This window comes from Rana temporaria, chromosome 6 (assembly GCF_905171775.1).
Source record: "Rana temporaria chromosome 6, aRanTem1.1, whole genome shotgun sequence".
NCBI lineage: Eukaryota > Metazoa > Chordata > Amphibia > Anura > Ranidae > Rana > Rana temporaria.
The window spans coordinates 76,306,696-76,322,454 of NC_053494.1; the positions used below are offsets into that span (position 1 = coordinate 76,306,696).

At 45.1% G+C, this 15,759-nt stretch overlaps 1 protein-coding gene across 1 annotated transcript in view; it reads right to left on the minus strand.

The window, feature by feature from the left end:
• NTAN1 (N-terminal asparagine amidase) overlaps positions 1-15,759 on the minus strand; it is a 692,227-nt gene that overhangs the window by 364,895 nt on the left and 311,573 nt on the right. Inside the window, exon 4 of the mRNA XM_040358464.1 lies at positions 861-966. Coding sequence (XP_040214398.1) covers positions 861-966 — 106 coding nt within the window. The remainder of the gene's footprint in view (positions 1-860; positions 967-15,759) is intronic.

Sequence of the window (15,759 nt, forward strand, 5' to 3'; positions counted from 1 at the left end):
TACTACTGGAAGCCTACAAAAGATTCACTGGAGGAAGCGTTTCAATGAGCCATTAAAGCTTATCTCCAGCTTTACTGTCACTTTGACTAATTTGCTTGGACCAAGCTGGTGCAAATATATTTTTTTCTACCCTAACATGTAGGCCAGCTGAGCCGAAGCTACATACAGCACTGTGTTCTGGCTGTGGAATGCAAACTTCCCATACCACATCTAACTAAATTGAGTCTGGCTTAGCGCTGATTCGCCATTCATAAGCAGCTTTGTATTCTCTGAATAAATACAAAGCTTCCCGATTGGCTGAAGCGGATAAGCGGGCAGATGATGTCATGACCTCTACCTCTGCCAGAGGAAACTTTGTATTCATTCAGAGAATACAAAGCTGCCTGTGAATAGCTGAGAAGCGCTCAGCCTTATTCATTTTGTTTAAGGTGTGAGATGGGAATTTTGCACCCCGCAGCTGGAAAATAGTGCTGAATACTGGAACACAGGCGTTGTATACTTACAGTTTATAGTGCATGCCCTGTGGCCACACCTGTTAGTGTAGCAAATAGTTCATTTGGGCCAGCTTGGCCCAAACAAACTATTTAATGGGGACAGTAAAACTGTAGATAATCATTAAATTGTCCTGCTAAAGCTGTACATGTGTACAATATACTGTGCTAGGTTTAGTCTTCATTAGTAACATGGGTAGCCAGTATGCAACTCAGCAAATGCTATACATGTTGTTGTGCAACATAGTTTCTCCTCCTTAACACAGGGCTCCATTTTCTTATCTGTACAGATAGTTTTGACTTGCCCACCCAGTTTAACCCAGAGAAGAAAAAAAAGGAACTGCTGCTAGTTTTACCAGAGAAGCTTACCTTCCTTCAGTTGAATTTGGTAGGGCGTTTATTGCTTCTATTATGGATGCTACTTCATTCTCAGTGTCTGTTCCATCACAATGTGCTAAACAAATGGCACCACTCCCTATAAAATGTAAATAACAATAACTCCTTTACGTATAATGAAGGTTGTACTGAAATACAATAATCTTGAGTACAACATAAGAGGCAGTAAAATGCTTGTAAACACGATTTTTGGAAACACTGAAAACTATGTGGGTACAAGAACCGATATGTTTTTTCAAGTACTCAGTACATTGTTTTTATTGTGGTACAGATGAGGTATGGACTGTGTCAGCAGCTTTTCATTTTATTTATTTATATATATATATATATATATATATATATATACACACACACACACACACACACACACACACACAAGGGACACTCAGGGATGATTGGTGCAGCGGCGGGGAAGTTATAATCACCAATCTCCATGTGTGGCTTTAAATAAAGCAGCTGAAAGCTGCAGAGGTTAGAGGAGAAGCAGCTGTCAGCTGCTTTAATGAAAGCCACACCGGGAGATCAGTGATTATAACTTCCCCGCCGCTGCACCGATTGTTCCTGAGTGTCCAGGTATTGGACTAGGCATCAGGAGCATTTGCAGGAGTACAAGTACTCCTGCAAGTACTCGGTATCGGACAACCCTAATCTTTTGTACTACACACCAAAACAAACTTACACTGGACAAAATAATTGAAACTACTTAAAATATATAAAAGGAAAAAAATCTGCGCTGAAACCCTTATTAAATAAATAATAGTGAAAAAATTACACCAACGTGCAAACAAGAAAATTGCAAAAAATAAAAATAAATGATAAATAAAGTGGTGCTGCAATCAAAAAACCTTAAAACTTCAGTCCACATATATACATATATCTAAAAAAAATTATTGCGCTCCCACAGAGAAAATGGAAAATTATCATACAAACTCAAGTGTCCCTCAACAATAGTGTTCATACAAAAAAACAAAAACATGTGAGTTCATAAATACTAAAAGGTTAACTCTGAAGATATGTTACAATAGATAAATATGAGCGGACTCATGATTGGCAAAGTCCATATAAATTGAATGAGGTAAGGAAAACTTGACTGCAGGTGAATCTACTCTGATGTTCTGTTCATCTAGTAAAAGAAAGGCATTCACAGCCGCTTACCAGATAGAAGACCGTATAACGCCCATCAAAATATACTCCAGCCAGGCCAGGATAGTCATCCAGGGATTCCTCCTCCAGGACACACCGTTCACGTTGTGTTGAATTACGTTCGGCTTACACTGGATTCCTGCTGCGGTATACTCCTCACAGTTTCACCTGTTCCGATCACTGATTCCATGTAACACTCAGGCAGAATGGAAAGAAGAAAGCCTCATGGTGTAGTATAACGTTTCAAAGGCGTTTATTAACCACTTAAGCCCCGGACCATTTTGCAGCTAAATGCCCAGGCCAGGTTTTGCGATTCGGCACTGCGTCGCTTTAACAGACAATTGCGCGGTCGTGCAACGTGGCTCCCAAACAAAATTGGCGTCCTTTTTTCCCCACAAATAGAGCTTTCTTTTGGTGGTATTTGATCACCTCTGCGGTTTTTATTTTTTGCGCTATAAACAAAAATAAAGCGACAATTTTGAAAAAAAATCAATATTTTTTACTTTTTGCTATAAGAAATATCCCCCAAAAACATATATAATTTTTTTTTCCCCTCAGTTTAGGCCGATACGTATTCTTCTACCTATTTTTGGTAAAAAAAATCGCTATAATCGTTTATCGGTTGGTTTGCGCAAAATGTATAGCGTTTACAAAATAGGGGATAGTTTTATTGCATTTTTTTTTTTTTTTTTACTACTAATGGCGGCAATCAGCGATTTTTTCGTGACTGCGACATTATGGTGGACACTTGGGACAATTTTGACACATTTTTTGGGACCATTGTCATTTTCACAGCAAAAAATGCATTTAAATTGCATTCTTTATTGTGAAAATGACAGTTGCAGTTTGGGAGTTAAACACAGGGGGCGCTGTAACATTTAGGGTTCCCTTTGTGTGTGTTTACAACTGTAGGGGGGTGTGGCTGTAGGACTGACATCATCGATCGAGTCTCCCTAATAAAAGGGATCACTCGATCGATGCACCGCCATAGTGAAGCACGGGGAAGCCGTGTTTACATACGACTCTCCCTGTTCTTCAGCTCCGGGGAGCGATTGCGACGGGGCGGCTATAAACGAATAGCCGCGCCGTCATCCCGGATCGCTCCCCGAGGCTTACAGACCGCCGCATGTACGGGGGGGGGGGGGCCGATCGGACCCCCGACCCACATCAAGCAGAGGACGTACAAGTACGTACATGTGCCTGTCCGTGCCATTCTGCTGACGTATATGTACATGAGGAGGTCGGCAAGTGGTTAAAAAAGTTGCACTGCACTGCAAACACACCGCAAATACACCAAAGGGCATGCAAAGATAAAAAACACAGCCGCGGCTGACAGTCCGATCGGCTCGTGCGTGGTGACGTATGGAATACTGACTGACTGTTTTTTATCTTTGCATGCCCTTTGGTGTATTTGCGGTGTGTGTGCAGTGCAACTTTTTTTAATAAACGCCTTTGAATCTTCTACACCATGAGGTTTTCTTCTTTCCATTCTGCCTGAGTGTTACATGAATCGGTGATCCGATCGGGTGAAACTGTGAGGAGTATACTGCAACAGGAATCCAGTGTAAGCCAAACGGAATTCAACACAACGTGAATGGTGTGTCCTGGAGGAGGAATCCCCGGATGACTATCCTGGCCTGGCTGGAGTATATTTTGATGGGCGTTATACGATCTTCCATCTGGTAAGCGGCTGTGACTGCCTTTCTTTTACTAGATGAACAGAACATCAGAGTAGATTCACCTGCTGTCAAGTTTTCCTTATCCCATTCAATTTATATGAACTTTGCCATTCATGAGTCCGCTCATATTTATCTATTGGAACATATCTTCAGAGTTAACCCTTTAGTATTTATGAACTCACATGTTTTTGTTTTTTGTATGAACACTATTGTTGAAGGACACTTGAGTTTGTATGATAATTTTACATTTTCTAGGTGGGAGCGCAATTAATTTTTTTATATACTTAAAATATATGAATTAATTTGTTTCATAAACTTATAAATACTATATTAATATAAAATTACAAACAGTAAGAATGGGCTTTGCAGTCATTAATTTCTGTAAAATTGCCTCATATTCTATACCTTCTACACAAACATGCAGTCCATCAATTAAATGAATAACTCCAACAAGATGCCTGCCATAGGCCTGGGTACACCCTAATCACCCGGTGTGTGTTAGTGTCCTGAGATCTGCCTGGGCTATCGTGAAATGCAGCATCCAAGCATTGACTTAGCCCCTGCTTCCTGTCAGACTGTGAAACTGTCATGTAATGTACCTGCATGCAGGGAGAGAGAGGAGCTTTCAAAACTCATTGGTGATGTCGGGGATGGGCGGGACCAAACAGCTATCAAACACCAGTCAAATGGGATGGGGTCTGGGCGGGCTGCTACATGTATGTGGCCCTGCCCCCTTTCTTAAAGGAACACTAAAGATTAGTTTTTTATTAGATCAATTGATTGCTGTAAGCAAGAGCATTTAAATATCACTTACCTCGTTTTTCCTTTTGACCTCCAAAATACAGTAATCCAGGTTTGAAAATGCCATTTCCTGTCTCTCCTCTTCTTGCCTTCCACCAGCATCTGAGCTGTTTTGCATGGTGGAAAGCAGAATGTGCTCACCCCCTCCCTATGACTACAGCCCTGCGTTAAGATGCTCTCTTATCCCTCACAAGCATGGAGGCTAAGACTAATGGGAACTGTAGTTCCCAATTAGGACGTGATGTAGCAAGAATGAATGTGCACCGCAAACCAGGAAGCCAGTGAGAATAATGATTCAGGAGTGACGGAGGTGAATAAAACAGCTCGATTTCAACAGGTATCAAACTAGTTATAATGCAAAACATTACTTTTTACTTTATCAGCTACTGTGAGACTTTAATTTAAGAGGAAAATATTTTTGTCTTTACAACCCCTTTAAGCAGCTTGGTCATTCGCTGGTGTTTAGATAGCTGTTCGGTCCTGCCTATTCCTGATACGATTGCTGAGTTGTGACAGCTCCACTCTCTCCCTGCATGCAGTTACATTACATGATAGTTTCACACTGAGCGGATCTTACAAGCCTCATGATCTGCTCAATGTGAAACTCCCCCTCTCCCCCAGTCAGTGCCACCTGTCAGTGCCAATCAGTGCCACCTGCCAGTGCCACTAATGAGTGCCAATCAGTGGCACCTGTCAATGAAACATGTTAGTGCCTATCAGTGCTGCCCATCAGTGCTCCCAACCAGTGCCACCTATCATTGACAATCAGTTCTGCCTATCAATACCAAATAGTGCTGCCAATCAGTGCCCATCAGTGCTGCCCATCAGTAATGCCTTTCAGTGCCCAGTGTTGCCAATTAGTGCCCATCAGTGCCACTAAAATGCCAATTGGTGCTGCCAATCAGTGCCACTTAATGAAGCCTATTAGTGCTATTAGTGTTGCCAATCAGTGCCACCTATCACTGCCAATCAGGGCCCATCAGTCCTGTCAATCAGTGCTTTCTATTAGTGCCCATCAGTGCCACCAAGCAGTGCTAATCAGTGCTGCCACTCAGTGCTGCCTATCAGTTGCAATCGGTGCTACCAATCAGTGGTGCCTATTAGTGCCGTCTATCAGTGCTTCCAATCAGTGCCACCTATCAGTAACCATCAGTGCTGCCTATCAGTTCCGGCTATCAATGCCAAATAATGCTGCCTATCAGTGATGCCTATCAGTGCTGCCTATCAGTGTGTCCAATTAGTGCCACCTATCAGTGCTGCCTATCAGTAGCCATCAGCGCTGCCTATCAGTTCTGCCTATCAATGCCAAATGGTGCTGCCAATCAGTGCTATCAGTTCTGCATATAAGCCCTTCAGTGCTGCAAATCAGTGCTGCCTATCAATGCTAATTATTGCTGCCAATCAGTGCCACTAAATGCTGCCAATCAGTACCGACTGTCAGTGACAATTAGTACAGCCTATCAGTGCTATTAGTGCCTGCCAATCAGTGCCCCCCACCTATCACTGCCAATCATGGCCCATCAGTGTCCATCAGTGTAACCCATCATTGCTTTCTATTAGTGCCAATCAGTGCTGCCCATCAGTGCCTATCAGTGCTCAGTTCTGGCACTCAGTGCCAATCATTGCTGCCAACTAGTGCCGCCTATCAGTGACCATCAGTGCTACCAGTGGTGCCTATTAGTGCCAATCAGTGGCATCTATCAGTGCCCATTTGTGCTGCCAGTCAGTGCCACCTATCAGTGTCAATCAGTGCCCATCAGTGCAGCCTACAAGTGCTATTAGTGCTGCCAATCAGTGCCACCTATCACTGGCAATCAGGGCCCATAAGTGCTGCCAATCATTGCTTTCTATTAGCGACAATCAGTGGCGTCTATCAGTGCCCATTAGTGCCACCAAGCAGTGCCTATCAGTGGCACCTATCAGTGCTGCCAATCAGTGGCACCTATCAGTGGCACCTATCAGTGATGCCAATCAGTGGAACCTATCAGTGTCCATCAGTGCTTCCTATCAGTGCACTGAGTGCAGGGATGGGGAGAGTAACTCAGAAGCCAGACACATTGTCCATGGGAGGCCGGCCTGGTGGGGCACAACTGAAATCTGTTGATGTTTATTAATGCCACATGCCAATCTTTAGTATAATAGGTAAATCACCAAATATTTTTTTTACAATAAACTACTGGTGATAAAATAAAAAAAAGGGTCAGTAAAAGGCCTGCTGCTAAGCACTGTTATGTGTTCCCACACCACGAAACAAAAAGTGCAGCACTAATTTACTGATCAATAACTTAATAATGGTGGAACCCTCCAATGTTTAAACATCTCAATAAACTTCAATATTACCACAGTTGCTGTCTCTGTGATATGTAACATCACATATAACACACATCAAAGTGAAAGTAAGACATTCTGTATAAAATGAAACTTACCAGGGATGGAGGGAACGCCATCTATTGATATTTGCCATACAGATTAACTTCAAGTGCAATAGTTCCAGTGATATGTGATTTCACATGTAATACACATCAAAATGATAATAAGACAACATTTTTTTTTTAAACTTAGCAGGGGTGGCAGAAGCCCCTCTACAGATAATTGCAATACCACTTAACTACAAGTGAAGTTCATTTTTCACCACCCTTGCTAAGTCCATGTCTTTATGGACCTTGCTTTGTGCACTGGTGTGCAGTCATGTTGGCACAGGATGAGGTAATCCCCAAACTGTTCCCACAAATTTGGGAGCATGAAATTGTCCAAAATGTATTAGGATGTCTTAAGAGTTCCCTTCACTGGAACTAAGGGGCCAATCCCAACCCCTGAAAAACAACCCCACACCATAATCCCCCTCCACCAAATGATTTGGACCAGTGCACAAAGAAAGGTCCATCAAGACATGGTTGAGTGAGTTTGGGGTGGAGGAACTTGACTGGCCCACACAGAGTCCTGACCTCAACCTGATCGAGCACCTTTGGGATGAATTAGAGAGGAGACTACGAGCCAGGCTTTTTCGTCCAACATCAGTGCCTGGCCTCACAAATGCTCTTCTGGAAGAATGGTCAAACATTTCCATAGACACACTCTTAAAACTTATGCACAGCCTTTCTAGAAGAGCTGAAGCTGTTCTATGGTGGACCAACTCAATATTAAACCCTACGGACTAAGACTGGGATGCCATTAAAGTTCATGTGCGTGTAAAGGCAGGTTTCCCAATACTTTTGACAATATAGTGTGCGTATGTGTGTATATATATATATATATATATATATATATATTGTAATGTTTGGGGAACCAGCTTGATCGCAGGACACAGGCATTTTAAATCAAAACTGAGGTTTATTAAACTTAAATGGCTTAGCAGCAGCAAAAACAAAAGAAATAACAGTCTCACCGACTTGTACAGCTCAGAACTGCTATCGCAGTTAAACAGTCCTTGCAGGTAAGTCCTTCAGTAGCAGGCTTTTGGGCAGGACACTGCCAAGTCCTTTCACAGCTATTCGCAGCTTTTCATAGCTTCCACAGCTTTCCTTGTCCCCCCATTCACCATGCATAGACTCTCCTACACTCCTTCACCCTCACCTGCAGCTTCCTGTCTGCTTTAAAACTACTTCCTTAGACAGTGTGTTAACCCTTTCCGTACCCTTAAAGGCACCACAGTCCAAAACAGAGGGGAAATATACCGTCCTTCCAGGACCCAGCCACGGCGTCCTGTACATATCCCCCCCCTGTGCCCCAACGCCAAGGAGGTGGGGGCAACAGTGGAGCCCAAACAAATGGACTCGGGAGAGGGGCATCTGCATTTTGATGCAGTCTCCCGGGCCTATGCTCACTATAAACTTAAAACTCTTGGAGCGCCAGGAACCACCTGGTAATCCTGGCATTAGTCCCTTTACCTTTCCTCAGCCACGTTAAAGGGGCATGAACATAAATTAACCTAAATTTACCTCCCCAAGAGGTAATATCTGAGGGATCCAGAGCCCACTTAATGGCCAGAGACTCTCTTTCAAAAATATCGTAGTTTTTCTCCGCTGGTGTCAACTTCCTACTGAGGAAGACTACTACTGGTGCTCCTCACCATGAACAACCTGTGATAATACAGCTCCCCAATCCTACATCGGAAGCTTCAGTTTGGACAATGATCTCTCAGAAAAAATTGGGCGCTATCAAGACTGGGTGTTGGCACAAGTGCGGACTTGAGCTCCAAAAAAGCCTTCTCAGCATCTGCATTCCACTCCACCATGGACCGATTTCCGACCCCCTTAGTCAGATCGGTCAATGAGCCGCCAATGTGGCAAAGTTGGGTACGAACTCCTGTAGTATCCCACCATGCCCAGGAATGCACGTACCCGCTTTTTTGTGAGGGGGCAGGGCCAACTCTTTATAGCGTCTACCTTGCTGACCTGAGGTTTCACCACCCCCTCTACCCGAGATATAGCCCAGGTATTTCACCTCCTCCATTCCCAAAGCACATTTTTCAGGGTTTATTGTAAACCCCTCCTTCCCGAGAGAGTCCAGTACTGCCTGGACCTTTGGGCAAGTGTGACTCCCAGTCTCTGCTAAAAATGACTAGTCGTCCAAATACACTGAGGCATACTCCCGATGGGTCGTTAAAATCTATCCATATGCTCGCTGGAACGTGGCTGGAGCAGTTTGCAAGTCCAAAAGGCATTCGTTTTGTACTGAAAACTCCACTCTGGGGTAGAAAAGCAGTTTTCTCTTTTTTTCAAAATTGTATTTTTTATTGAGTTATAGAAAACAAAAAAAAAAACAAGTAAGACCTTACAATATTATAAGATACAAAGTATTGAAAGGATCAACACAATGACAATATCGAGATTGTACAAAGAAAGAACATGGAAGTATATAACATATACATAGTGTCCAAGGACGCAGAACACAGGAGAGGTCTGCATGACTTAACAAGATCATATAAAACAAACAACTCTTAGGCAAATAGTGGAAGAGCAAAACATAATACATACACCTAGGGCAGAGGGCAACGACACCGGGATCCCATATCTCGAGAGATCCCAAGGTTCCCAGATTTTATCAAATTGTGGTATGGAATCGTTAACAGAGGCTGTCAAGTACTCCATCCTCCGGATTTCAGCAACCCAGGGTGGAGAAATCTAGGCCATGGAGGCGGGCATACAGACAACCAACACACTGGTATGAGCCTCCTGGCGGCCAATAAATATAGGCGGCCAAGCGGTTAGCACCTTTGGTCAGACCTGGGAATGGAGGGGCCCAAAAGAAAGTGTAATGGATCAAACGGAAGGGCCACTTCTATCACCTCCTGAGCCAGCCCTGTCTCACCTCTCGCCAAAAGGGTTGACCTCTGGGAACAGTTCCAAAAAATATGAAACAAAGTGCCAATATCATTACCACAACGCCAACAATGCGCAGAACTGAGGGAAACATAAGTGTGTATGATATCAGGGGTTTTTATACCAAAACATGAGAATTTTAATGGACGTTTCCCCGATGATCACACCTTTAGAGGATTAAAGGTAGAGGACCAAATCTTATCCAGGATTGGACCGTGATAGGCTTACCCAATATGTGTGACCCACTTTCTCAATAAAAATGTGTGGTGTCAGAAAGAGAGAATCGGACTCATGGAGGATACGGTGGATAGAGGATATTAGGTGCAATTGGTGAGGGCCCTGGGCACATAAGTACCAAAAGCCGTTGGTTTATCAAGGGTCAGGGTGGAAGATTTGGATTGAAAAAAATGCCTAACCCTGCAGGTAAAAATAAAAGAGGTGATGGGTATGTTGAATTTTTTACGTAGAACATCAAAGCTATACAATCTCCGTGTGACAGGATGACCAGACTTCGAAGTTGAAATAGTGGTGCACTGAGCCACGGAGATATCCTACCTAATGAGATGCTATCAGGTATATCTGGATTAAAACAAAACATTCGCCCATGGAGGACATGGTGAGGCAAGGGAGTGGACTTTTGAGACACCTATGCCAAATGGCTAAAGTAAAAGCCATTGGAGCCGTGCATTGTCGTTTAAAAATAGGGTCTAGGGGGAGAGGGGCGCCCCAAATCAACGAGCAAGGGTGGATCGGATACAGCACCCCCTTTTCAATAGCGGCCCATTGATTCGGAGCGTGTAGCGAGGACCAGGAAACAACCGCTCTCAAGTGCGAGGCATGATAATATTTTACAATATCCGGAGCTCCCAAACCACCCCTACACGTGGGAGCAAATACCACCGAGCTCGCTATGCGGTGAGCCCTGCCGCCCCATATGAACCTTAGGAAACTACGCCGAAGCACTTTCAGCTGGGAAGAGGGTATAGCGACCGGTAGCGTTTCAAAGTGGTAAAGCAATCTGGGTAAGACGGACATCTTTAGAACGTTAATCCTGCCAAGAAGGGAGAGAGGGTATTTCGTCCAGGTCATCAAAGATTTATTAATGTCTAAAACTAAGGAGGGGTAATTGACAGAATAAAGAGATGAATAGGAGGGAGTCAGGAGAATTCCCAGGTATTTAAGGGACTCAGTACACCACCTGTAGGGATATGATCCCTTAAGTTGAGACAGTAATGTGGACGGGATATGTATGGGGAGCGCTTCAGTTTTGGAAGTGTTAACCTTATAACCGGAAATGGCACCAAAGGAAGATAGTAATTTATGTAGAGAAGGGAGAGAGATCAGTGGGTTGGTAATAGTGAGCAGGATGTCGTCCGCAAAAAGCGACAATTTATATTCCCCCTGTCGCATCACCACCCCACGAATGTCTGGATGAGATCTAATGGACTCAGCAAGGGGCTCCAAACATAAAATGAAAAGCAATGGAGATAGGGGGCACCCCTGGCGAGTCCCATTTGTCATGGGAAAACGAGACGACAGGAAGGACGACATCCGCACTTGGGCCGTGACTGTTGAATACAAGGCCTCTAAAGCCTTCAGAAAAGGGCCCTTAAAACCGTACAATTTAAGAGCAGTTTTCTCTTTAGCAGCCTTAGTTAATGGGATTTGCCAATACCCCTTGGTAAGGTCTAATGTTGTGATATACCTGGCTGGACCTAGTCTCTCAATAAGTTCATCTACCCGGGGCATGGGGTAGGCATCAAACCGTGAAACCTCATTAAGTTTCCTGAAATCATTGCAGAATCGCAGAGTCCCGTTGGGCTTTGGTACCAACACAATCGGGCTCGACCACTCACTCTGCGATTCCTCAATGATCTCCAGGTCTAGCATCTTCTTTACTTCCTCTGAAACGGCCTTCCTTTGAGCCTCTGGGATGCGGTAAGGCCTGACGAAAACTTTGACTCCAGGTCCCGTTATAATATTATGCTCGATGATACTAGTTAGCCCCGGCAAGTCTGAAAACTTCTCTTTATTTCTCTGCAAGAACTCCTTTGCCTGCTGACTTTGGTATTTAGATAGGGTATTTGCTACTTGGACACTCTCCACCCCAACCTGAGGCTCAAGTCTTGCACTAGCCAGGGAGGTCACCGGTTCCCTGTCTGTCCAGGGCTTTAACAAGTTGACATGATATATCTGATACGGTTTCCTCTTGCCTGGCTGGTGGACTCTATAATTGACCTCTCCCACTTTTTCCACAACTTCAAAGGGTCCTTGCCACCTGGCTAAGAACTTACTTTCCACAGTGGGAATTAGCACCGCTACTCGATCCCCCACTTGGAAGTGCCTTATTTTAGCAGCCCTGTTATAGACCCGTCGTTGAGCCTCCTGGGCCTTTTGCAAATGCTCTTTGACTAGCGGCATCACTGTTTGGATCCTTTCCTGCATTTGGGAGACATATTCCAGGACACTCTTATGCTGAACAGGTTCACTTTCCCATTCCTCTTTAACCACGTCAAGAAGTCTGCGAGGTCTTCGCCCATATACCAACTCAAAGGGCGAAAACCCAGCGGAGGCCTGGGGCACTTCCCAGATAGCAAACAGGAGAGCTGGTAACAGGCAGTCCCAATCTTTCCCATCCCTTTGTACCACTTTCTTGAGCATAGACTTAAGGGTCTTATTAAAGCGTTCCACCAACCCGTCCGTTTGGGGATGGTAGACCGATGTGCGTAGCTGTTTAATCCGGAACAGCTTGCACACATCGGCCATAACCCTTGACATAAACGGGGTACCCTGGTCTGTGAGTATTTCCTTGGGGAAACCAGTTCGTGTAAACATCTGGAATAATTCCCGGGCAATGGCCTTCGAGGAGGTATTCCGCAGGGGTAGCGCCTCAGGATATCGGGTGGCATAGTCAAGAATCACCAATATGTAGGAGTGACCTCGAGCTGACTTTACCAAGGCACCCACTATATCCATGGCTATCCTCTCGAACGGGACCTCAATTATGGGCAGAGGGACCAAAGGGCTCCAAAAATGAGTCACTGGAGTGGTCAACTGACAGGTGGGACAAGAGGTACAGTATCTCTTTACCTCTGCTTTCAGACCTGGCCAGTAAAACCGGTCGGTGATCCGTGCCTCAGTTTTTTCAACTCCCAGGTGTCCCCCTAACACATCGTCATGGGCCAGGTCCAGAATCTTTCGTCTATATTGTTGGGGTACCAACAATTGCTCTACCACATTTTCTCTCTCCTTGGTAACCTGATACAGCAATTCATTATACATTGCAAAGTGTGGCCACCTCTCATTCGCACCTGGCTCTTGGGGAACCCCATTTACTACTACAACTTGTTCCTGTGCATGGGCCAAAGTGGGGTCCTGCATCTGAGCAGTCCCAAATGCCCCCTGGGGAACACCCAAATCCGGCAGCGCAGGGGTAGAGGCCACTTCCTCACCCTCTTCCCCCAGCATTACCTGAAGTGGGGAAGGCTCCTCCCCCTTGTGGTTTTGATAGGTCTGTGGACCACATATCTTGACATCCTCAATAGTATCAACACTACTTTCATCACCACTAACCCAATCATTAGCATTTTCCTCATCTGGGTCCACATTAAAGTTTGGCAGTTCAGGGTTATCCCTCTCAGCAGCAGGAACAGGGGGGCTAGTTTCTCCCCAGTCTCTGAACTGTCCTCGTTGTTCCCACAGTTTTGTAAACAATGGACAGTCTCGTCCTATTATAACATCATGCACCAAGTTCTTTACCACCCCCACCTTCTTGAAGTAACCGGTGCACATGCTGAGGAGATAGACAACGTGATGAGAGGGTACTCTCTAGTGTCCCCGTGAATGCATACCACCCGTAAAGTTTGTTCTTACGGACCGATCTTCCCAATCACTCTAGGATGAACCAGGGGTACCATGCTTCCAGAGTCCAAACAAAGCCCGGGCAGGGAGGTGGTTCACTTGGACTTCACACTCAAACTTTTCCTCATCCAGGTCGAGGTGTGTGGTGCACACTTTATGGGCACAAAAAGACCCCCTCCGAAGTAACCCCGAATTCCATGGGCTCCTCTTGCAGTGGGCAGTGTGCCCGGGTATGACCCCAGGAATGACATCGCCAACATTGTACATCCCCTCCTCTCCGAACAGGAACAGAACGCTGCGAAGGTACCGGGAGTGTCTCTTGGCCTTCCGGGGTGTTTGTTCCAGGGCTCCTTGTAACATCCTTTCGAAGGGCAGCAGTTGGTCGAACAGGCCGTGGCAGACTAGGCCCTATGCGCATGGTAGTTCCGAGCAGGTCCTCCACCACTGTATATCGTTCCATCATCTCGACAAGGAAGTTTGCTGTTTTGGGGTCTCCGTTGCTGACCAACCGTTGAAGGTCATCTGGCAGGGACCTCAGGTATCGGTCCAGCATGACCCGCTCCACAATTTGGGGGCCAGACAACACCTCAGGCTGCAGCCATTTTTTTACTAGCTGCACCAGGTCATGCATTTAAGACCGGGGTGGCCAATCTGGATGATATTTCCATTGGTATACACGTTGGGCCCGAACGGCCGTAGTCACCCCCAGACAAGCCAGAATTTCTGCCTTTAGCTTTTGATAGTCTTTAGCATCATCTGGTGGCAGGTCAAAGTAGGCTTTTTGAGGATCTCCAATGAGAAAAGGAGCAATTAGGCCAGCCCACTGGTCCTGAGACCATCCTTCTCTCTCCGCTGTCCTCTCAAACGTAGCTAGACATGCTCTACATCATCTTCAGGGACAATTTCTGTAGAAAATGGCTTGCCCTCACAGTCACCAGGTTGCCAGGGGCAACAGCACTTGTTCCGAAACCACGACAGCTACTGCACCGCTTCCTTTCAAGTCGTCACTTGAGCCTGCATAACCCCTTGCTGGGCTGCTAACTGGGCCACCAACATGCAAGTATTTGCTGCAGAGCCCGGCCTCTTTGTGGTGTTGATTAGCTTCCTCATGGCGAGTCTGCGCTTGCATGTTAGCCAAGGTCAGCTGTTTAATTAGCTCCCCATTGCTTCAGCTTTCAACGTTTGTGCAGCTTTAACCCAGGACATAATATCCAATGTACTGTCCCTTTAAATGTCAGTTCAACATAAAGTCCAATGCATAAGGGAAAAAAAGTTTTTGTTTTTTCTCTTCTTATGCCTGTTATTCTGTCCTGCCTGCATTCGAGCACCAGTGTAATGTTTGGGGGACCACCTGATCGCAGGACACAGGCTTTTTAAATCAAAACTGAGGTTTATTAACTTAAATGGCTTAGCAGCAGCAAAAACAAAAGATAATAACAGTCTCACCGAACTTGTACAGCTCAGAACTGCTATCGCAGTTAAACAGTCCTTGCAGGTAAGTCCTTCAGTAGCAGGCTTTTGGGCAGGACACTTGCCAAGTCCTTTCACAGCTATTCGCAGCTTTCATAGCTTCCACAGCTTTCCTTGCTCCCCATCCCATTGCATAGACTCTCCTACACTCCTTCACCCTCACCTGCAGCTTCCATGTCCTGCTTTAAACTACTTCCTTTGACGGTGTGTTAACCCTTTCCGTACCTATAAAGGCACCACAGTCCAAACAGAGGGGAATATATACCGTCCTCCAGGACCCAGCCACGGCGTCCTGTACAATATATATACAGTATATAATATTTCACACAAACACCCACACACACGCACATAAGCATGTGTTTGAGCTTTGGGGTGCACATCCTAATGCAATAGGCTGCGCACGCCTATGAAGCCTGACCATGACATTACAAAAATTCTATGAAAAAAGAACAAATCCTGGACTGCCGCACTCCGTTAAATGACGTCTTTATTGTGTAAAATCAATTAAATCCAATACAATACAGTAAAATAAAAAGTGGTCAAAACAGGAATACAGTAGCTAACGCGTTTCAAATCGTGAGATGCTTACTCATAGCT